At 64.2% G+C, this 23,392-nt stretch overlaps 1 protein-coding gene across 19 annotated transcripts in view; it reads right to left on the reverse strand.

Moving 5' to 3' along the window:
• JAKMIP3 (Janus kinase and microtubule interacting protein 3) overlaps nucleotides 1-23,392 on the reverse strand; it is a 45,872-nt gene that overhangs the window by 17,078 nt on the left and 5,402 nt on the right. For 7 of the 19 annotated variants that reach the window (XM_055118944.1, XM_055118942.1, XM_055118945.1 and 4 more), the window contains exons 2-9: nucleotides 10,518-10,720; nucleotides 8,425-8,922; nucleotides 4,125-4,340; nucleotides 3,087-3,206; nucleotides 2,697-2,843; nucleotides 2,265-2,396; nucleotides 2,072-2,107; nucleotides 1,098-1,157 (exon numbers count right to left, since the gene is read on the reverse strand). In XM_055118944.1, the coding sequence (XP_054974919.1) occupies nucleotides 1,098-1,157; nucleotides 2,072-2,107; nucleotides 2,265-2,396; nucleotides 2,697-2,843; nucleotides 3,087-3,206; nucleotides 4,125-4,340; nucleotides 8,425-8,922; nucleotides 10,518-10,652 (1,344 nt within the window). In that variant the 5' untranslated portion in view covers nucleotides 10,653-10,720. Of the gene's footprint in view, nucleotides 1-1,097; nucleotides 1,158-2,071; nucleotides 2,108-2,264; nucleotides 2,397-2,696; nucleotides 2,844-3,086; nucleotides 3,207-4,124; nucleotides 4,341-8,424; nucleotides 8,923-10,517; nucleotides 10,721-16,074; nucleotides 16,141-23,392 lie in introns of those variants that run through there. The other 12 variants (XM_055118959.1, XM_055118948.1, XM_055118946.1 and 9 more) reach the window with 5 other exon arrangements.

Below are 23,392 nucleotides of genomic sequence, written 5' to 3' on the forward strand. Positions count from 1 at the left end.
ACCACTGTCCCCCACTGTCCATCACTGTCCCCCACTGCCATCACTGTCCCCCACTGCCCACCACTGTCCCCCACTGCCCACCACTGTCCCTCACTGCCCACCACTGGTCCTCACTGCCCACCACTGCCTATTACTGTCCATCGACTGCCCGTAATCGCCCATCACTGCCCACCACACACTCTGTCCAGCCACTCCAGGGCCCTGCCACCTCCTACTGCAGAGCTTCTGGAGAATGTCCCTGGACTGGACATTGGGCTCTAGAGTCACCAGGGGTCACCCCCAGGCCCTTCCCCGCTCTGAGGGAGCAGGGGGTATCCTGACCTGCTCCCCTGGCCCTTCTCCTGCCCTCCTGACCCCCACTCTGCACCCACAGCCCCTGCTGAGGGCGCCGGGCGGAGTGGACTGTCCTGTGTCCTCAGGTGGAGCCGGGAGGCCCTGTCCCTGACATCTCTGACCGGCTGCACCCTCTCCCTCACAGTTGTGCCTGGACAGCGCTGGGCCAGGGACATCAGACCTGCGGGGCCTGGGGAGGGGAGACACACACTGGTCCCCCTGGCTGGGCCACACCCACCAGAGAGGTGAGGCACAGAAACCACATCCCCAATAACCTCACACCAAGGGGACATGGGGTCGGGGCACACGGGTCTGGGGGATGCAGTGCATCCTGGGTCGGCCCCAAGGCTTCTCCTGGAGCCTCAGTGAGCAGCCCTGACTGGGACCCCCTGCTGTCCTGCTGGCCCGCCCACCCGCACCCACCTTGGGGAGCCTCAGTGACCCTGACTGGGACCCCCTGCTGCCCCCACGGGCCCGCCCTCCCGCACCCACCTTGGGGAGCCTCAATGACCCTGATTGGGACCCCCTGCTGCCCCACGGGCCCGCCCACCCGCACCCACCTTGGGGAGCCTCAGTGACCCTGACTGGGACCCCCTGCTGTCCCATGGGCCCGCCCACCCGCACCCACCTTGGGGAGCCTCAGTGACCCTGACTGGGACCCCCTGCTGCCCCACGGGCCCGCCCACCTGCACCCACCTTGGGGAGCCTCAGTGACCCTGACTGGGACCCCCTGCTGTCCCATGGGCCCGCCCACCCGCACCCACCTTGGGGAGCTTCGCCATCTTCTTCCTCTGTTTCCGGAACCTTAGCAGCTTCTCACGCTCCTGCAACAAGCAGACAGGAGTTTGGGGGCTGGTGTGGGGGCCGGGTGGGGCTGAGGTGAGGGCTGAGAATGAGTCTCTGACGTTCCTTACGGGGTGAGCCCAAGGCTGTGGACTGACACTGCCCCTGCTGAGGACCCCGCTTTCCTCTGGAGGCCAGGCTTGGGGCACCCTGGGCTAGGAGCACTTTGAGGACTGAGCTTCACCCGAGCCCCACTTCTCTCCAGTGTGGTCATACAGAGACCCATGGGAGTGAGCCACGGGCCTGAGGAGGGTGCCAGGGGGGGCCGGGGGTCAGGGGTCAGGCCCTGTGGGTCTGGATGCTGGTGCCCATGGGCAGCACCGATGAGAAATCTGCCAGCACACTGGAACCTTCCCTAACAGACAGCGGCATCACCACTACCCAGCCCCGGCCAGCCCAGGGTGGGGAGAGAGGGTGGGGGGGGACGGAAGAGTGGGGGATGGGAGAGAGTGGGGGGATGGGGGAGAGTGGGGGATTAGAAAGGGTGGGGGGATGGGAGAGTGGAGGGATGGGAGAGAGTGGGGGTATGAGAGAGTGGGGGATGGGGGAGAGTGGGGGATGGGAGTGGGGGATGAGGGAGAGTGGGGATGGGGGGAACGGGGGGGTGGGGAGAAGGGGGGATGGGGAGTGGGAGGATGGGGAAAGAGTGGAGGGTGGGGAGAGAGTGGGGGGTCAGGAATGTTTGGGGGATAAAAGAGTTTGGGTGATGGGCGAATTGGGGGCTCGTGAGAGTTGGGGAGGGTGGGAGATAATGGGGTGGGGAGAGTTTGGTAGGCAGAAGAGAGTTTGGGAGACAGAGTTTGGGGTGGGAGAGAGCTTGGGGCACAAGGAGAGTTTGGGGGGTGGGGAAGGGTCGGGGTGGGGGGCCCTGAGTCCGGGGGCAGCAGATACTCACCAGGACACTCTTCACGAAGCCGGTGGTCTCGAGGGTCTGGAAAAGAGCCGGCTGGAGGAAGGTGCTGACTGCACCTAGGGGCCCCGAACCTGATCCCCGCAGTGGCTCCAGGAGGGCAGGCCCAGGGAGGGGTCTGGGGGGCGGTGGGGGCGGGGCGGTGGGGGCGGGGCGGTGGGCGCGGGGCGGGCCGTACCTTGGAGAGCTCGTCGATGAGGTGCTGCTGCTCCAGCAGCTGCAGCCGCAGGAAGTCGGCCTCCTGCTCCTCCCGGCTCCTCTCCAGGTCATTCAGGGAGCTGGGTCTGCGCACGGAGCCCGCCCGCTGCCTCTGCGACACGCGGCGTCACGGGCGTGAGGGGCCCGGGCCCCGCACTCACCCGCCCGGCGCCCTGCCACAGGAGCCGACCTGTGCAGGGGCGGGCACGCCCGGGGCGGCCCCTCCCCAGGGACTCAGTCCCCAGGGACTCACAGTCCCAGACCCAGGCCCTGCCCCCCAACTCGCCTGTAGCTGTGGGGGTGGCGTCCCTTTCCCTCCTGGGCAGACCCCGCCCACCTGCCCACACCCCACTCAGCCTCCCGAGGCCCCTGGGCCGGGCCACTCCCGCCCGCGGTGCCCCCGGGCGCTCACCATCTCCAGGTTCTCCTGCGTGATGAGCTTGAGCTTGCTCTGCAGACGCCGCAGCGTGTGAGCCAGCTCCTCGCTCTTGCGGCTCAGGCGCTTGTTCTTGTCCAGCAGCGGCTTGTACTGGCTCTCGGCCTCTCGCAGGCGCTTCAGCTGGGGAGAGAGCAGGCTCAGGGGACGGGGATGGGGACGGGACGGGACGGGGCGGGCTGCAGAGGGACTCTGGCTCTCCGGCTGGGGGCTGATGGCCGTGCCGGCTGGACAGCCACACAGGCCAGCACCAGGGAGCCAAACAGGGTCACTCCCCCGCCGGGTTCTGTTAGTGGGCGCTGGGCTGGGGGCGGGCTCTGGTCGCAGCCCCTCCCCGCCGTGCCCCTGCCCCCCAGCCCCGCTCACCAGCTCGTTCCTCTCCTCGGACAGCAGAGCGTTGCGGTCCTCGAGCTTGCGGATGATGGCGCTCAGCTCGGCAATTTTGAGTTGGAAGCGACGAGCATCCTTCTCGTCCAGCTGCTGTTCCTACAACAAACATCAACTGCAAAACCGCAGAGCGACAGCACAGCCGCGCCGGCAGGCCCGGGCCCGAGGGCAGAGCAGGCCCTCCCGGTCCGACTTGGCCTGGAGCCCATGGCTGCTGCCCAGCGCAGGGGCGGGCGGAGGGACAGAGCGAGGGAGCGAGGTGGGCAGGGGCAGGCACCAGAACCGTGTGCTACTGCGGCTTCTGTGTCCTGAGGGTGCCAGGCCCTGGGTCCCCAACAAGTGTGCTGCCTCGAACTGGGCTTCTAAGGGGCACTGGCGGCCCTGCGGGCGCCTAGCTGGGCTGAGCTCTGCCGGGCCAGCGAGGGGGCTTTCTGATCTCGGAACCTCTGCCTAGGGCTGGCTCTGCTTTGCCCTGAGATCTGGGGGCCTGGGGCGCTTCCTCATTCAACAGGTGCAGGAGAGGCTGCAGACCCAGGAAGATCTGCAGGGGCTCCCCCGAATTTAGACACCCCAGTTTCCCCGAGCACCAGGATGGCTCTAAAGGAGGGACAAATGGCCGAGCCCGAGCCTTCCCGGCAGCCTGTGGAGGGCAGAGGGTGGAGGTGCCTGGTGGCAGGAACTGGGGGAAGTCAGAGGTGGCCGCACGGGCCCCCAGGCCTTGATGAGGGGAGGAGCAGCTGGACTCCCCCAGCCCAGGATGGACAGGGACCCGCAAGCACCTCAGCCTCAGGGTTCCAGGCTGACGGCCAGGAGGCAGCTGCTGCAGGCCAGCCCGGGCGACCCCCGAGGGGCACAGTCCACCCGGCAGGCTGCAGGCACGGGGACCTGGGCAGGAGGGCGCTGGCCTCCGGAAGATGCCACAGGGCTGCAGCAGACTGTGGTGCTTGTGTGCGTGTGCGGGGGGGGGGGGGGGCAGCTGAAGTGCTGTGGGTGAGGGGGCGCAGCCGGGGTGCTTACGGGGCTTCCCGGGTGCTCGGCAGCGGCTCCTGCACTGATTGCATGAGGAAGTTCCCGTCTGGGGCTGCCCAGGTGCCGATCAGCCTCCTTGACCTGGGACAGCTGCTCATCTAAAGCCTCCTTTTGGAGCTGCAGTCTCTGAGCGTGCCCGGCTTGTACCCCTAACTCTCTCTCCAGCACGAAGACTGCTCTGTCCTTAAATCTGATCTCCTCCATCTACAAGGAGAACAGAACACAGTCACCGCGAGCACGGGCGCCCGGGTCAGCAGCCCTGGGCAGGGGCCCCTCGCCAGGCACTGCCCGCTCTGCCAGCACCCTGTCTCCGGGGCTCCGGACGGCTGCAGCCCTCGCGGGAGCCCGACTCCCCGTGTCCTCCGGGTGTGTGGCTCCGGCATCTCCCTGTCCCGAGGACGGCTGGGTCCCCACCCCTGCCTCTCCCCTGTGAGGTCTGGCTGGAGGGAGGAGGCTGGGCAAACAGACTCCCGGTGCTGCGTGGCCCCCGGGGGCTGTGGGGGGGGGGCTCCTGGGCAGGGCTGAGCTGCCGCGTCTCGTTACAGCTGAGCTGCAGAAGAGCAGAACCGCCTCAGATGGAGATGCGGCTCTGTGACTTCTGCAAACACGTGATACGATGCGGGGGCTGGGGCAGGGCAGGCCCGGCCTTGCGGCCGCTGCACACCACCCCCTGGTGGAGAGGACAAGAGCCAACAGGGGCCCTGCTGAGCACCTCACCCCGCCAGCACCAGGACAGCTTTTGCGGGGACCCCGAAGCAGGCTGAGGCAGGGGTCCTGGCTCCGTGGGCAGGAACCCACACTGGTGAGGGTCCCAGACTCACACACATTTGTCCCGTGCAGTCTGAGGCCAACTCCCCGGTCAGCCTGGGCTGCCCAGTGCTCCGGGAGTCGAGGACGGCCGCACTGTGGGGGCGGCTCCCGGGCACCTGAGAGCCAGTGAGTCCTCTTTGTGGGCAAGCCCTAATGCCAGGCTCTGCCCCTCTCCCCCGACCCAACCAAGCCCGGCTACTGTGACTCGAGTGAGGCGCCTGGGGCCGAGGGAGCTTCTCTAGCACGGTGGGGCCTTATTCCCTCAGAAACCAGAGACTGGCCGCCGGGGGGGGGGGCAGGGGACAGACCCACACGCCCCTGGGAAAGAGCGTGACGGGCAACCGGGACAGCTGTGTGCTGGGCAGACACACCACCGAGCCTACGTGTGCCACACACAGACACACAGCACACAGGCACACACACACACAGCACACAGACACACACACACTCACACACACAGCACACAGGCACACACACACACTCACACACACAGCACACAGGCACACACACAGACACACACACAGGCACATACACACAGCACATAGGCACACACACAGACACACACACAGGCACATACACACAGCACATAGGCATACACACAGACACTCACACACACAGGCACACACACAGGCACACACACACACTCACACACACAGGCACATACACACAGCACACAGGCACACACACACACAGCACACAGACACACAGGCACATACACAGACACACAGATACTCACACAGCACACAGGCACACACAGACACTCACACACAGCACACAGGCACACACACACAGCACACAGGCACACACACACACTCACACACACAGCACACAGGCACACACTCACACAGACACACAGGCACACACACAGACACACACACAGGCACATACACACAGCACATAGGCATACACACAGACACTCACACACACAGGCACACACACACTCACACACACAGGCACATACACACTCACAGCACACAGGCACACACACACACTCACACACACAGGCACATACACACAGCACACAGGCGTACACACAGACACTCACACAGACACACAGGCACATACACAGACACACAGATACTCACACACATAGCACACAGGCACACACAGACACTCACACACACAGCACACAGGCACACACAGACACACACACAGCACACAGGCACACACAGACACACAGCACACAGGCACACACAGACACTCACACAGCACACAGGCACAGACACTCACACACACAGCACACAGGCGTGCACACACACAGACACACAGCACACACAGGCACACACACTCACACAGACACACAGGCACACACAGACACACAGCACACAGGCATACACACAGACACGCACACAGATGCACAGCATACAGGTGTGCACAGATGCACAGCACACAGGCATACACACAGGCACACACAGAGATGCACAGCAGAGACACAGCACACAGGCGTGCACACAGCACACAGGCGTGCACACAGCACACAGGCATGCACACAGCACACAGGCATGCATACATTATGCACACACAAGCACACAGTGCACAGGTGTGCACAGAGCTACACACAACAGGTACACACAGCACATAGGTGTGCACACGTGGGCACACACACTAATGCATAGGTGTGTACACGTACACTGGTACTCATACACATGGGACACGCCCACGTGTTTAGACACACATCAACATGCACATGTCCGTACACAGGCACACCTGGACACACTTGTGCACATGTACCCAGACACACATGACCACAGAGACTGAGGGCCGTTGGTTGTCAGTCGCACCCCGCCTCGATTTCGGCTTTCGGCAGGACGACCTCTGACCTCTGACCTCGGCTCTGGCCCCACTGTCCCCGGGGAGCTTCCCGGAGGGCGGGGAGGGCATTTACCTGCCCCCTTGGACACAGCCGAGACCTGTCCGGCCTTTCTGGACAGGCGCGGAGCGGTCACCGGAAGGACCTGACGGCGGGTGTTCCCGCCTGCTCGGCCCACAGTGCTCCGGCGCCTCTAGAAGGGGCGTTGGGAGCCTCCCGGGCCCTCCTGCTGCCCGCGCGATCTGGTCGGGGGTGCCGCACCCCCGCCTGCTGGGGTCCCCCTCCGCCTCCCCCTCGTGAGCTCCCCTCCCCCTCCCCCTAGTGAGGGGCTCCCACTCCCCCTCCCCCTCATAAGGGGCTCTCCTCCCTCTCCCTCTTCTGAGGGGCTCCCCTCCCCCGACTGCCGGGCACCCCTCCCCCTCATGAGGGGCTCCCCTCCCCCTCCCTCTTGTGAGGGGCTTCCCCTCCCCCTCCCCCTCGCGAGGGGCTCCCACTCCCCGACTGCCGGGTACCCCTCCTCCTCCCCGACTGGCTCCCCCTCCCCTCCCCGAATGTCAAGGCCCCCCTCCCCTGACTGACGCGGCTCCGCCTCCCCGACTCACCTGACTGACCTGTTCCGCCTCCCTTGACTTCTCCGCCCTGATTGAGTGAGGCCCCGCCCCCACTGGCCCGCCCCTGCCCCCTGCCTCCCCTGTCTGAACCGGCACCCCCTCCCCCGTCTTACGCGGCCCCCCACCCCTGACTGACGTGGCTCCACCTCTCTGGCTGACCTGCTCCGCCTCCCTGGCTGAGTGGCTCCGCCCCCCACTGGCCCTGCTCCGCCTCCCTAAGAGGCTCCGCCCCCCACCGGCCCGGCCCCGCCCCCTGCCTGACCCAGCTCCGCCTCCCTGACTGAGAGGCTGCGGCCCCCCCCACCACTGGCCCAGCTCCGCCCCCTGCCTGACCCGGCTCCGCCTCCCTGAGAGGCTCCGCCCCCTGCCTGACCAGGCTCCGCCTCCCCTGGCAGAAGCGGCTCCGCCCCCCAAGAGTGAGGCTCCGCCTCCCCTGACTGACCCACCCCCTCCCCCCCAATTCTGAGTGCGGCCTGGAAAAGCTTTCCAGGGCTTTCGGAAGCCAGTGTGACTTAGTCTGGATGTCTGACGCTCCGGGGGGCCTACTTCAGCTTCAGACACCCCCACGCCCAAACTGTCAGGCTTGCACACTCGTACACACACGCACATACGTGCACGCACACGGTCACATCCACAAACCACACTCTCACCTGCATAGGTACTCATGGGCCTACACACACATGTCCACATGTGCATGCAAGCACCCAAGATACATGTCACACCGCCATGCTCTCATGCAGGCTCCCAGGGGTCCACACACGCAAACACGCACACACTCGTGGGGACAAGGAACGGCTGTGCAGGGAAGAGAAGCGTGTGGTCCCACAAGCCCAGAGCTGTGCCCCAGGAAGCTGCTCCGGGGCCCGAGGCTCCTCCCGGTGCTGTGCTCACAGTGCCCAGTGGCCTCTGCAGAGCCGCCTTAGCACGGGTTCTGGACCGCCGGGGTGCCCAGACAGAGCTGCCAACGCCGAGCCCTTCGGGGCCTCCTCCCCGAGTGGCGCCCAGGCCTCGGGAGGCCACGGGTCTCCCTCGCCCTGGCCGCGGCGCCCGGACGTACCAGCCTGCGGATCTCGCGCTCGCACTCCTTCTTGATGCGCGACATCTCCTCCTGGTGCAGGTGGTACACGCTCCTCATCTCGGCGGCCTTGATCCTGTCGGCCTGGATGGCCACGGTCAGCGCCTCCTCCACCTGCCGCTTGGCGCCCTTCAGCTCGCAGATCTCCTGCTGCATCTTCACCTTCTCCACCTCGAAGCCGCGCTTGGCCTCCTCCTTGGCCTCGGACAGCAGCACGGTCTTGGCCCTGTCGGGGGCGCCGTCCCGCAGGCTCTGCAGCAGCGCCTGCAGCCGCTGGTTCTCGTTGTCCTTGATCTTGATGACGCGCAGGAGCTCGGCCTCGTGCTGCCGCAGCAGCGTCTCCCGCACGGCCTGCAGCTCCTTCATCTTCTCCTCGTGCAGCTTGCTCTTGAGCTCCGTCAGCAGCACCGCGTTCTTGTGCTGCTCGTGCTCCCGCACCTGCCGCAGCTCCTGGCTCTTCTCGCGCTCCACGCGGCTCACCTGCAACGCGGGCGCGAGGCTCGTGGGCGGGAGCAGGCTGCGGCCCGCGGACCCCGGCTGTCTTTCTGGACTTGGGGCTGACGGGGCGGGGGCTGGGGGCCACCCCCAGCCGTGCTCGGGGGACCCGACGGGGCGGGCACGCCTGCAGAGCAGGTGCCTTAGAGCCCGTCCCACCCTCCAGACGCCGGCCTGGCCCCGGCTGCATGAGCTCTCACACGCCTGGCGTGGAGGCGAGGCTGGGGTGAGGCGGCCCGGACCCAGACCCACCCGTCCAGTCCCCCAATAGCGCGAAAGCCAGTGCTCATGCTGCTGGGCCTGGTGCGCCCCCCTGCACCCATCTCCTCTCGCCCTTCCACGCACTGAGGTGTCAGGGCCCCGCGGCTCCCTGCGCCAGGGCTGCCGGCCCCACCCTGGCCCCTCCGCGCCCCCCACCGGCCCCATGTGCCCTCCGACCCTTCCCACATCAGAGCTCCAAGTCGGGCGTCCCCTCCGCCAGCCTCTCTGGCTCCAGGCGGGCTCTGCCTGGGGTGGCAATCCAGTGCCTGCGCCCGTGGGGCCTGGGGCTGTGGGCCCAGACAGGCGGGGTGCCACGGCTCCCCAAGCCTCACCCTGCGGGGCAAGGGCCTCTCCTGGCAGCTCCAGAGTGCAGTGGGGGGCGTGTCCTGAGCCCATGTGACCTGCACGGCCCCGACACACGGAGAGCAGCCGCCGCTCCACAGGCCAACCCCCACCCACCCTGAGGGCCCGGCCTCTCCCTGTCCTGCCCCCACTCACCGGGGTGGCCACAGCACCTGCCGGACCCCCTGCCCGTGTCTCCGTGGCTGCCCAGTCTCTGTGGACCTGCCCCAGGGCCTTCACCCGCACCGTCAGCCCTTGCCTTTCTGTTCTTTCCCAAAGGGTTGTGGAGACTCTGCTCCACGGCCTGACCCCACACTGGCATTCCTGCCCCTCGGTCCTGGGGCCTCCCTTGAGGTTCTTTGCTCGGCCTAGACCCCTGCCCGCTGCCCCTCCCTCCTGGCTCAGGGCCTGGCACTCCGTGGCTACTCTCCCGTCCAGTCTCTCCTGGACGGCTGCATCTCCTGTCAGGGTAGATGGGCAGGCTGACGACCAGTGTCCAGCAGGTCCACTGGACACTCGCCTTCAGGACAACTCAGGCCAAGCAGAGGAAACTGAGGCCCCAAGAGCTTCTCCGCCTCTGGTGACATCCTGTTGAGCCCACACCAGGTCCGAGGGACTTGCCTGACCACAGGAGCCGCCCGGCCCCTCTCTGGCTGGGGGCACCGAGCCAGCTGCAGCCCACCCGCCTCTCGGATGGAGCCACAGTGACACCCGCGTCCCAGACAGGCTTGGACAGCCCGTGTCTCAGACGGGGCCATGGACACCCACCCCTGCAGGTGGGCAGCAGCTGCCCTGCTCAGGACTCCCTGGACCCCCTGGAGGGCATCGCCAAGATGGGGACGGGGGCGAGCGGCTCTGCAGCGGGAGGGGTGGGGAAGGGCCGGGCCGGGCAGCTCCACGCCACTCCGTGCCTTTGGCTGGGGGCTCCCGGACCCCCGGCCAGCGGCAGGAGACACCACCCGCCCGCCGCTGCCCACCTTGCTCTTCTCCTGCTGCAGCTCGATCTGGATGTCCGTGAGCTTGGCCCGCAGCTCCTCGTTGGCAGCCTGAAGTGCGGCCAGGGCCTCCACCCTTTCCCCTCGGCTCCGGCTGCCCGCGCCCCTCCTGGACATGGTGAAGGTGGCCGAGGGCGCTGGCTCGTCGCGAGGGCACGTGGCTGGGCCCAGCTACATATTCTCACCTGGGGGAGCACACGAGGGTGAGATCTGCAGCCCTGCCGACGCCCCTTGCTGGCCCTGGGGACAGACCTCCCAGGGAGCCACCCTCCTCCCCAGCCAGCTGCCACTCGGCGCCTGCCCACGCCTCGGGGCCTGGGCCCGACGCCCCACAGGCTCGGCCCTGCCCCCTCACGCTGGAACACGTGGTCACGGGCTCCACCAGCACAGAGACACGAGACATCAGGGTGAGGGGCTGCCAGAGACCCCAACACAGGCGGGACCAGTGGGAGGCACTGGGGGCCTTTCCAGCAGGTTCTCAGGATGTGACACATGACACAGAACAGGGTCAGTGCACCCAAGAGCAGTCACCAGCACCAGGGCCTGGGGAAGATGGGGAGGAGTGGTGCAGGCATCACGGGGGTGCAAGGCTCCCCCGACAGAATCCACAGTCCGCTCTGCTGGAACCTCGGAGATAGAGGGGTCCCCTGGGAGAGGAGAGGTGATGTAGGACGGGGGTCCGAGGGAGGAGGGTGTGTGGGAGGAGAGTGTGAGGGACTAAAGTCTGAGGGAGGAGGGTGCGAGGGAGGAGGGTGTGAGGGAGGAGAGTGTGAGGGAGTAAAGTCTGAGGGAGGAGGGTGTGAGGGAGGAGAGTGTGAGGGAGTAAAGTCTGAGGGAGGAGGGTGTGAGGGAGGAGAGTATGAGGGAGGAGGGTGTGAGGGAGGAGGGTGTAAGGGAGGAGAGTGTGAGGGAGGAGGGTCTGAGGGAGGAGAGTGTGTGGGAGGAGAGTGTTAGGGAGTAAAGTCTGAGGGAGGAGGGTGTGAGGGAGGAGGGTGTGAGGGAGGAAAGTGTGAGGGAGGAGGGTGTGAGGGAGAAGGGTGTGAGGGAGGAGGGTGTTTGGGAGTAAAGTCTGAGGGAGGAAGGCATGAGGGAGAAGGGTGTGAGGGAGAAGGGTGTGAGGGAGGAGGGTATGTGGGAGGAGAGTGTGAGGGAGGAGGGTGTGAGGGAGGAGGGTGTGTGGGAGGAGAGTGTGAAGGAGTAAAGTCTGAGGGAGGAGGGTCTGAGGGAGAAGGATGTGAGGGAGGAGAGTATGTGGGAGGAGGGTGTGAGGGAGGAGGGTGTGAGGGAGTAAAGTCTGAGGGAGGAAGGTCTGAGGGAGAAGGATGTGAGGGAGGAGGGTATGTGGGAGGAGAGTGTGAGGGAGGAGGGTGTGAGGGAGTAAAGTCTGAGGGAGGAGGGTCTGAGAGAGAAGGATGTGAGGGAGGAGGGTGTGAGGGAGGAGGGTGTGAGGGAGTAAAGTCTGAGGGAGGAGGGTCTGAGGGAGGAGAGTCTGGGGAGGAGGGTGTGAGGGAGGAGGGTGTGAGGGAGTAAAGTCTGAGGGAGGAGGGTCTGAGGGAGAGGGGTGTGAGGGAGGAGTGCAGGAAGGAGGAGGGCCTGGGGAGGAGGGTGTGAGGGAGGAGAGTGTGAGGGAGTAAAGTCTGGGGGAGGAGGGCGCGAGGGGGGAGGGCGTGAGGGAGGAAGGGCTGAGGCTGTGGGGGAAGGAGGGTCTGTGCGGCTCTGTAGGGACAGAGGCATGAAGCAGGTGACCCCGCAGCACAGGCACCGCCACCCTTCCCAGAACTGCGCAGTCAGCGCCTCCAGCCTCCAGGACACGCCCACCCTGCAGCCACTCCAGGTGCAGGGAACTTGGCGACCTCCTGCCAATCCTGCCTGCTTCCCTTGACCCCACATCTCCCCGCAATGCCATCCCTCCTGGTGGGGACACGGGTGCGCCCCTCTCGTGTCCCCGAAATAGCTTGTGTCTACGGGAACATCGGTCAAGGCTCCTTTCCCCCAGAATGATCAAAGGACATGCTGTTAGGCCACTGCACGTGGACCACGGGAGCACACAGGCGCCACAGGGGGCCACAGCACATGGACCACGGGAACACACACGTGCCACGGGGCTAATGCACAAGGACCACGGGAGCACACACGTGCCACGGGGGCCAATGCACATGGACCACGGGAGCACACACGTGCCATGGGGGCTAATGCACATGGACCCGGGAGTACACATGTGCCATGGGGGCTAATGCACGTGGACCAAGGGAACACACACGTGCCACGGGGGCTAATGCACATGGACCACGGGAGCACACAGGCACCACAGGGGCCATGGCACATGGACCACGGGAGCACACACGTGCCACGGGGGCCAATGCACATGGACCACGGGAACACACACGTGCCACGGGGGCCAATGCACATGGACCACACACGTGCCATGGGGTCTTGTGTGCAGACGGGGGAGCACACACATGCCGCAGAGCCTGATCAGCAGCAGGTGCAGCTCACAGCACCCGGGAAACACGCCACAGATCAGCACCCAGGGATGAGCCACGGTTGCCAGCCCTCACGGGGGTCATGCCACGGCCTCAAGGCTCCAGAGGGAGAAGACGTCTCGAAGCACACTCGGGCTTACCCCAGGGTTGGCGCAGCCTCCGGCAGCAGTTTAGGGGCACCCCAACACACACTGGGCCACGACTCTGTTAGCTGCCCTGGAACAGCTGCCCATGGGGACATGGCCCTGAGTGGCAGCAAGGCGGCTGGGCCCGTGCCTCACGGTGCACGTCCCGCGAGGGGCCCGACAACACGGCAACCCAAGCAAGCGCACAGATCCACGGAGCCCACAGCACGGGGCAGGGGGGGGGTCGACTCTGACGTGGACGCAGGCTGGGGTGGGGGAGGGGCTCTGGGGGCTGCCCAGCCCCATGACTGCAGGGGTGCTCTGAAGTCGCACTCGGGGCGGGGGGGGGGTTGGAGATCACTAATGCTGCTCCCCAAAGGAGGGCTGGAGCGATCGCATAGCAGGGAGGGTGCTTGTCTTGCATGCAGCTGACCCGGGTTCGATTCTTCCGTCCCTCTCGGAGAGCCCGGGAAGCTACCGAGAGTATCCCGCCTGCACGGCAGAGCCTGGCAAGCTCCCCGTGGCATACTCGATTTGCCAAAAACAGTAACAAGTCTCACAGTGGAGACGTTACCGGTGCCCGCTCGAGCAAATCGGTGAGCAACGGGAGGACAGTGCTACAGTGCTCCCCAAAGGGAGGGAAACAGGCCTCCTCAGATGGGGAAGCTGCAAGGTCTCGGCTGCTCAGGAAGACACTAAGGCCGGGCAGCTGGGAGGAGGAGTCAGGTCTGCACACGGTCCCAGAGGGCAGTGCCGAGGGCGCGCCGGCAGCCACAGGCCCCACCGGGCGCAGGAATGCTGACCGGCTCACCCGAGCGCTTCAGGAGGTGGTGAGCGCCCACACGGCAGCCGTGCCCTTGGCGCGTGCCCGGCACAGCGCGACGCTGGCTTCCTTCACGCCCACCTGAGCGGGACGGTGGCACCAACCCAAAGCGACCTGACCCGGAGTGGACGGCTGGAGAGTCAGCACAGGGACTTGGGCACTCGGTTTGCACCTGCCCACCCTGGGTTCCGTCCCCGAGCACCACCGGGAGGGGCCCCTCGGGCCGGGAGTACGCGTCCAGCACCACCAGGCGCGGGCCCCAAACAGACACGGGGCCCAAAAGCACACGAAGGAGGAAGACGAAGGAAGCAGCCAGGGCCAGTCGGTCCTCTGGGCCCCGGCCACAGCGTCCGCGCGAAGAGTAGGGCAGAGAGCACTGGGAGCGGAGCCGCAGAGGCCAGAACCAGGGGAGTCCGGGAGAAGCCGCCCCACCCCCCATACCTGTGGGACTCCCATGAGAACCCCAAGTGCCGGTGGAGAGGCAGGCGGCAGGGACCCACCGGAAGACCAGGCCTGGGCCCGCCGGCCACCGAGCACTGCTCCATGGGAGCGAGCAGGTCTGGGCGCAGCCAAGCCACGCCCCCTGGGAGGCCTCAGCCCTGGTGAGCCCGAGCCTCTGGTCCTCAGGGAAGCCAGCCGCACCCCGCTCGGACCTGGGGGTGCCACGGGACAGCAGCCCTGCCCTGGTCACGCCCACACACCGGGGCCTCGGCTTGGCCAGGGAGCAGGGCGGCCATCCCTGGAAGAGGAGGCCCCGAGAGGAGGCCTCCGGCCTGCCTGAACCGGGCTGCCCTTCACGTGTCGCTCTCTGTCCGTCAGCCCGAGAGGGGCTCAGGTACTCGCCTGCCAGTGCTCACCCTTCACCCCACTCTCTGCGCTGACCTCCGCAGACTTCGCGGTGAGCTTCGGGGAGCTGTGTCAGGAGCACCCAGGAGAGAGCCCTCCTCCCCCGACGCCCTCGGTAGATGCCCTTGAGCATCTCTGATGCTTGAAGATTCGGACGCTGCCCTAACTTGTGGGGGCTGCAGGAATCTGGCAAATGTTGGCTCTTCTGAGCTAAAGTTCACCCCCACAGGACACCCCGCACTTCCTGGAAAGTTCACTGAGAGAGGGGCTCGGTGCAGGTGTGGGCGCCCGTCCCGGGGGCTGCGGTGCAGGTGTGGGTGCCCATCCCGGGGGTTGCGGTGCAGGGGTCCCGCCCCGGGGGCTGCAGTGCAGGGGTGGGCTCAGTCCCGCCCCGGGGGCTGTGATGCAGGGGTGGGCGCCCGTCCTGGGACCCTCACACAGCGGGACAGGTGTCCTCTCGTCTGGAAGGAAACTGCTCCGCCAGGCTGGGGTGAGCCCAGGCTTCATGGCACCGGCCCCGCCTGAGCAAGTGCCCGGCCCCGGTGCCCTCCCCACCGCCCACCCCAGCTCTCCCCGGGCCGGAGGGCGGGAGAGGCCTCAGCAGCAAAGCCGTGGTGCTGAGAGCTCGAGGCCGGGCCCTGGGTCAGAGGCCATGAACACTGTGGGGCTCCTCCCCACCAGCAAAGGGCGGCAGCGTCCACCCACCAGCACGCGGCCCCGACCCTGACCCCAGGGCCCTGGCCCAGCAGCCCCAGCATGTGTGCCACGTGGTCGCAGAGCCGTGCCGGCAGCGGGAACCAGCCGCATCCCCCTGCCCGCCACAGCCGGCAGCTCCCGGGGTCCACGCAGGGAGGTCTGAGCAGCAGCGGGACCCACGCCCTGGGCTCAAGCAGGGCCTGGGGCGGAGAACTGGCAGGTCCAGCCCCGGTGAGGCAGCACAGACGGGCACCCACCCACGTTTCCGAGACGCCAGGGAGGAGAACGTGCCGGCATGGACTCCGCCCGGCAGTGGGCACGGTCAGGAGCAAGGGAACACGGGCCGGCTGTGCCAGAGCACCCTCCCGCAGGAGCCCGCTGTGCCGTGCTGGGCACACTGTGCCCCGCGGTCCAGCTGGGTCTCCCTGCTGCGGGGCCACCGCTGACCACCGCAGACGCACCAGAGTGTAGCCAGCCTCTGCGGGGAGACTCGGCCCAGCCCCTGCTGCGCCTGTGCCATGCCCCCGCGAGTAGGGGCACCCCTCGCCCTCGGGGCGCCCGCTTACCCCGTCTCTCCTGCCCTGCAGCTCTGGGCGGGCGCAGTGCGTGCAGCCACTCCGGGCTCTGTGACTCAGCAAAGCGCCGCTGCCGGCCGAGCTTCCAGACGGGCTCTGCCAGGGCGCTGCGTGCGGGGGGAGGGCGCCCGGGGCAGGCAGGCACGCACAGAAGCCCGGGGCAGGCAGCAGGGACCCCACTGTCTCCTGCATGGCATGGTGGGGGCAGGGGGCCGGTCAGCGAGGAGGGAGCAGGAGGCGCACTGAGGACAGCTCTCTGCCCTACGGGGGGTCTCCCTCCAGCCGTCCTGGTCAGGGGGTCAGTGGTACGAGCAGCTCCAGGCCAGGGGCTGCTGAGGCCTTGTGTGGGGGGGGAGTGGCCATCAGCAGGGCCAGGCAAGGTGCAGGGGGAGGCGGGAGGGGGCCTGCTCGGGGAGGTGCTTGGGTGGGGTGGGAGCCCCGCCGCCCCCAGCAGCTCTGCCTGCCGCTGCAGACCACAGCCCCCAGATGGACCCAAACGTACCAGCACCCTGGCCGCAGACCCGGCACCAGGACCCCAGAGACAGCCCAGGGTGATGGGGTGCCTGGGTCATGCCGGCCAGAGACGCCCACGGTCTGTTCTGGTCACACACGTAGTGAGGACAGGGACCCCCAGAGCACCCTCACTCAGTCTGACGCTTGCACCCACTCACCGTGGCCGCCACACCAGGGCCCGGCCACCCCGTCCACTCTGGGGCCTGGGGCTCCCGGTTCTGGCTGGCTTCCCAGGCCCAGAGCTCAGAACTCGAGCCTCTGGGTCTCAGCTGCGGCACCACCTTGGCTGGTCCTTTCCGGAAGATGGGGAGGATGCTGACGGACCCTCCAGCCCCGCGGGACAGTGGGGGCCACGCTGCTCCGTGGGGCGTGTGCAGGCCGGATGGCGACAAGGCCTCAGCGTGTCCCCCTGTGCCTGGCGCGGCCGGCGGGGCAGAGAAAGGGGCATTATGGGCAGGGCAACAATGTGCCTCTGGCATGCAGGGAACGGCGGGCGCTCCCCAGGGGCCCACAGAGAGGGCACTGAGGGCCCGGTGTGTGCCCAGAGACCCAAGCACAATGGACAACCGGCCACGCTGCAGAGGGCCCGGCAGTGCCGGGTTCCACAGCTGGGAGGAGCCACGTTCTGGCTGCAGATGTGTGTGTTCTTCCGACTGACTCCAGAGACCCAGGGACACGCCCTCACACTTGCAAATGGATTGTGGCAAAAGGGCACAAGGACCCAGTAGGGAAAGCACGACTGCTCCAACAATGCGGCTGGAGAACTGGACAGCCATGGGCACACGGGGAGGTCATGCCCTACCTCCCGCTCCCTGCAGGAACTAACCCAAAAGGTACCAAGGAGTCATAGGCACACCTAAGCCAGACACCTGGTACACCTAAACTAGACACCAGGTACACCTAAACCAGACACCAGGAACACCTAAACTAGACACCAGGTACACCTAAACCAGACACCGGGTACACCTAAACCAGACACCCAGGTACACCTAAACCAGACACCAGGTACACCTAAACCAAACACCCAGATACACCTAAACTAGACACCAGGTACATCTAAACCAGACACCCAGGTACACCTAAACCAGACACCAGGTACATCTAAACCAGACACCCAGGTACGCCTAAACCAGACACCAGGTACACATAAACCAGACACCGGGTACACCTAAACCAGACACCAGGTACACCTAAACCAAACACCCAGGTACACCTAAACCAGACACCAGGTACACCTAAACCAGACACCCAGGTACGCCTAAACCAGACACCCAGGTACACCTAAACCAGACACCAGGTACACCTAAACCAGACACCAGGTACACCTAAACCAGACACCCAGGTACGCCTAAACCAGACACCAGGTACACATAAAACAGACACCGGGTACACCTAAACCAGACACCGGGTACATCTAAACCAGACACCCAGGTACGCCTAAACCAGACACCAGGTACACATAAACCAGACACCGGGTACACCTAAACCAGACACCAGGTACATCTAAACCAGACACCCAGGTACGCCTAAACCAGACACCAGGTACACATAAACCAGACACCGGGTACACCTAAACCAGACACCAGGTACACCTAAACTAGACACCGGGTACACCTAAACCAGACACCAGGTACACCTAAACCAGACACTGGGCACACCTAAACCAGACACCGGGTACACCTAAACCAGACACCCAGGTACACCTAAACCAGACACTGGGCACACCTAAACCAGACACTGGGCACACCTAAACCAGACACCGGGTACACCTAAATCAGACACTGGTACACCTTACCAACCAGATACACCTAAACCGGACACCTGGGTACACCTAAACCAGGCACCATGTACACCAAAACCAGACACCTGGGTACACCTGGACCAAAGACACCCGGTTACACCTGAACCCAAGGCACCTGGGCACATCTAAACCAAAGAATCCTGGGTATACCTACACCAAAGACCACAGGTACACCAAAACCAGACACACAAGTACACTTAAATCAAAGGCCATAGGTACATCCTAAAACTAAGACCATAGATATATCCTAAAACTTCCTGAAGTGAAACTTGGAAGTTGTTGCTTGAATGTAATGCCAGAAGGTACATGTAACAAATAGCAACAAAAAGATGAACTGGACCTCAGGAAAACACAACATTGTTTTAGGGATCGGAGAGATAGTACAGCAGGTAAGATGCTTGCCTTGCATGTGCCAGCCTGGGCTTGATCATGGGCACCCTGTATGGTCCCCTGTTGGATATTAACCCTAAGTGCTTTGGGCTCTATCAGTGAATTGTCTCCTTTCCTCCTCCTAGAGGAATTTAAATTACCCTTGCTAGCATCCCTAACTTAGCTAAACTTTATTTGTAATCTTCCCCTTGTATTTTACCTCGCATTGTCACAGTCTCCCATGCTAATCTCGATTGCTTGTAAAACAAAACTTTCTGGTAATTCTGAACTTGTATTGCTACTGCTTTGTATTTGAAGTGCTGTATATTTGTACTTGCTTTTCTGTTTCCCCTAGAGCCTTTTTATACGTTACCATAGAGCAATGTTCTTTGGTTAAACACAGAAAGACCATTACTGCTGTGCTCCTAATATTTGGGAGTTGGTTGACTCTGAAATATATCTGCTCCTGGGCATGATTACTTGGTCATAACTATTTGACTCAGGCTTCAGTTGCTGTAGTTCCTGACACCCCAAAAGGGGAGGTCCTGCTGTGGGACTGGGATGGACCTGGGGCGAGTGGCAAGACTACCCAGCAGTGAAATGGGACATCCTAGAAAGCATAAATGCATGGTTTTCATGCCAACTGTTACAGCTTTAGAGACAGGACTCCCCTGGGGAAGGACTAGCTGAACTGGCCTGAGGACTTAGTCTGGGGTTTACGGTAAAAGCCTTGCTTGCCCTTAGAACCCAGATAACCAAGTGTTTAAAACCCTGTTTGCTCTCAGCCCAGAGAACTAAGTGCTGGGATCTTCGTCTCTTACTGTGTTTATCCAAACAACTACAAGTATCAATAACTTATACAATCAGAGGGAAACATAAAAGCAACACAGTTGCCCTGGGAGACAGTGTGTCTCCTTGAGTTGATCTCCCTAAGAGAATTTCCTCTTTTTTAATGTTTATCTATGTAAGTGACCATCACACCTGTGCTTAATTCAACCCCCTTCAGATGTTCTATAAGTATGCTAGCAACTCTGCATTAAATGGGCCATTTTCACCATCTGACTGTGGTCCCCAGCCTTCCCATCTGTCTCCCCGTCCCTCTGTGTCTCTGTCTCTGTTGGGGGAGGTGTGGAGGCGGGGAGGCGGCTCAGGGCTACCGAACACACACAGGTGTCCAGCAGCAGCAGCAGCCCCCGAAGATCATCTTCTTTTTTGTGATTACACAGTTCCCCAGTTCCATCAGGAGTGATCCCTGAGTACAGGGCCAGCAGGTGTTCCTGTGGGGTATGCACTGACCAGAGCAAGAGACACCCCCAAACTGGAGAACATACCCTCTGTCCCCGGGGACCCAGGCCCTAAAGAGAAAGTAGGTTCTCGAAAGAACACGCAAAACTCAAGGGAAAACAGCAACTGGATTCAAAACTGGGCCAAGCACTTGAAGAGGCATTTCTCCTGAGATACCTAAACGGTCGGAAAGCCCAGTGGGGTGTCCAGATGTCGGTCATCAGGGAACTTCAAACGGCAGAGACGCCCTTTGCGTCATCACACAACTGCTGTCTGTGTTCCAGGACCTTCCTGCTGGCGCGCGCAGTGACGCCCACTGTGTGGGGGAATGCATGTGCAGGTCAGCCCAGGGCATGAGGCAGTCCCACTTCTGGGCACGGACAAGCCCACGGACACAAGGGGACTCAGAGTCTGAGGCTGGGCGGGGACAGCTGACCAGGGCCTGATGGCCCAGGTCTCCTCTTCTCCGTGAAGACGACCGTGGCCACGCAGGTGAGTCACCAGCTCGCACCCCCCGCAGGACCCTCGCCGAAAGGTCTACCCCTCCTGGCGCCCTTCTCTCGGGGATAGCACCACCGTGTCAGGGTGTCCAGCCCGCCCCGCCAGATTCAGACCCCAGGCTCCACCCCGGAGTGACCCCATCACCTCCACTCTGCTCGCACACACGCCTGCCCCGAGGGAGCAACACGGATCATTCCCGGGAAGTCCCCACGTTCACAGAAGCCTGCCTTCGGGGAGGGCCCCGGGCCTGAGCCCCCCCAGGGCCCTTCTCCGTGTCGTGCCCACAGCGAGTGCTCACGCTGGCGCCCGAGCGGCTGCTTTTACGCTCCTACAGCTAGCCCGCGGCGGCTCCCAGAACACCCGACCTTAGACCCTGGCCTGTGCTGACAACCCACTGGGGCCCGTGTGCCGCCCTCCTGGGAGACGCCTGCTGCGCGTCCTGGCCTGTGCTCGGCCCGGCCCGTGTTCCGAGTGGGCGGCAGGCTTCCCACACGCTGTGGGAGGGGTGGGGTAATTCTCATTGTTATCCGGCTTTCCTCCCGAGAAGCCCCTGGAGTCCACCAGGGTCCCGTGCTGCCTGGCTCGAGACCCTCTTGGCCCAGTGCGTCCTGGCCGGCCTGCACCGGCTCCTCCTGTCCAGGCATCGCTGCTGCAGCCAGAGGCGGTGCCCACGGCCGTGCACAGGAAACGGGAGTGCGGTCAGTGTCACAGCAGACAGTGACGGCACCTGGCTCTTCTGGACGCTGTGCCAGGCTAGCGCTGTCCCTGAGGCCACTGGCCTCCAGTTAACAGCTCTCCTCGCCTCTGCAGACACAGGGCCTTCCTCTCCCTGGGGGCCGTCAGCACCCATGACCCCCCACCCGCTGCACCCCTACACAGAGCCCCGGCTTGCCCGGGGTACCCCACCCCAGCTGTGGTTGCTCTTGATTGGTTACAACCTGTGACGTCATCCTGTTAGCGCAACCAATTGGATCGTGCATGCAAATGAGGCGTGAGGCACCACGGGGCAGCCAGCCCCGGCACATGCCCCGGTGACGGTGACGTGTGCGAGACTCTCGCCTGCTCTCACGAAAGGGGGTTTACGATCGGATCATCTGTGCAAGCGAGGGAGTGAAGAACAGGTCACCCAGGTCCGGCCCCACCCCCGTCTCCAGCCGCGGGCCGGAGGGGGCAGTGATGAGGGGAAGTGACATGCTTGCGACGACCGCGGAGACAGAGGTGACAGGCGACAGGTGACAGGCGGGCTCCCCGACGCACATGTCCCGTCCCACCCACGTGACCGCAGGGCAGCCGCAGGCCCCGAGGAGAGAGCCCTGGGCCGGGGCGGTGACCAGAGCAGGGCCACTGTCCTGCAGGGGGCAGAGAGACACAGAGGCTGTCTGGAGGCTGTGGCAGCCCTGCCCACCCACGGGCAGCTGGCCGAGGGGCACTGGCCTCTGGGCGCCGGTGTGTGAGGAGGGAGGGCGAGGCCGGCACCGGGCACACTGGGCGGGGGCCCCTGGGGAGAAGTCGGGCCCAGGGTCATCTGCCAGTCACTGAAGGACAGTCCCCAGGGAGAGCGCGAGGCCGGCCACGTCCGAGTCTCCCCCTGCACAGAGCACAGCCGCGTGCACCCGTGTGCACCCGCACTCACACCTGCGCACCCCACCCCACACTGCACCACACCTGCCCCGCCACACTGGCCCCTCTCCACCCCCGCTCCGCCCCACCCCTGCACTGCTCCACACCCGAAAGGCTCCACCCGAGTGATCTACACCCAAACTGCTCCGCCCCTGCACTGTTCTACACCGCTCTACACCTAAACCACTCCACCCCTGCACTGTTCTACACCTGAACCGCTCCACCCCTGCACTGTTCTACACCACTCTACACCTAAACCACTCCACCCCTGCACGTTCTACACCTGAACTGCTCCACCCCTGCACCACTCTGCACCTGAACTGCTCCACCCCTGCACTGTTCTACACCACTCTACACCTAAACCACTCCACCCCTGCACTGTTCTACACCACTCTACACCTAAACCACTCCACCCCTGCACGTTCTACACCTGAACTGCTCCACCCCTGCACCACTCTGCACCTGAACTGCTCCACCCCTGCACTGTTCTACACCACTCTACACCTAAACCACTCCACCCCTGCACGTTCTACACCTGAACTGCTCCACCCCTGCACCACTCTGCACCTGAACTGCTCCACCCCTGCACTGTTCTACACCGCTCTACACCTAAACCACTCCACCCCTGCACATTCTACACCTGAGCCGCTCCACCCCTGCACTGTTCTACACCACTGTACACCTAAACCACTCCAGCCCTGCACGTTCTACACCTGAACTGCTCCACCCCTGCACCACTCTGCACCTGAACCGCTCCACCCCTGCACTGTTCTACACCGCTCTACACCTGAACCACTCCACCCCTGCACTGTTCTACACCACTCTACACCTAAACCACTCCACCCCTGCACGTTCTACACCTGAACTGCTCCACCCCTGCACCACTCTGCACCTGAACTGCTCCACCCCTGCACCACTCTGCACCTGAACTGCTCCACCCCTGCACTGTTCTACACTGCTCTACACCTAAACCACTCCACCCCTGCACATTCTACACCTGAACCGCTCCACCCCTGCACGTTCTACACCGCTCTACACCTGAACCACTCCATGCCTGCACTGTTCTATAGCTGCACAGCTCCACCCCTGTTCTATGCCTGAACTGCTCCACCCCTGCTCTGCTCGACACCCAAACCATTCCACCCCTCCACCATTCTACACCCAAACCGCTCCATCCCTGCACTGTGCTACACCCGCACTGCTCCACCCCTGCACTGTTCC

This window comes from Sorex araneus, chromosome 11 (genome assembly GCF_027595985.1).
Source record: "Sorex araneus isolate mSorAra2 chromosome 11, mSorAra2.pri, whole genome shotgun sequence".
NCBI classification, from domain to species: Eukaryota; Metazoa; Chordata; class Mammalia; order Eulipotyphla; family Soricidae; genus Sorex; species Sorex araneus.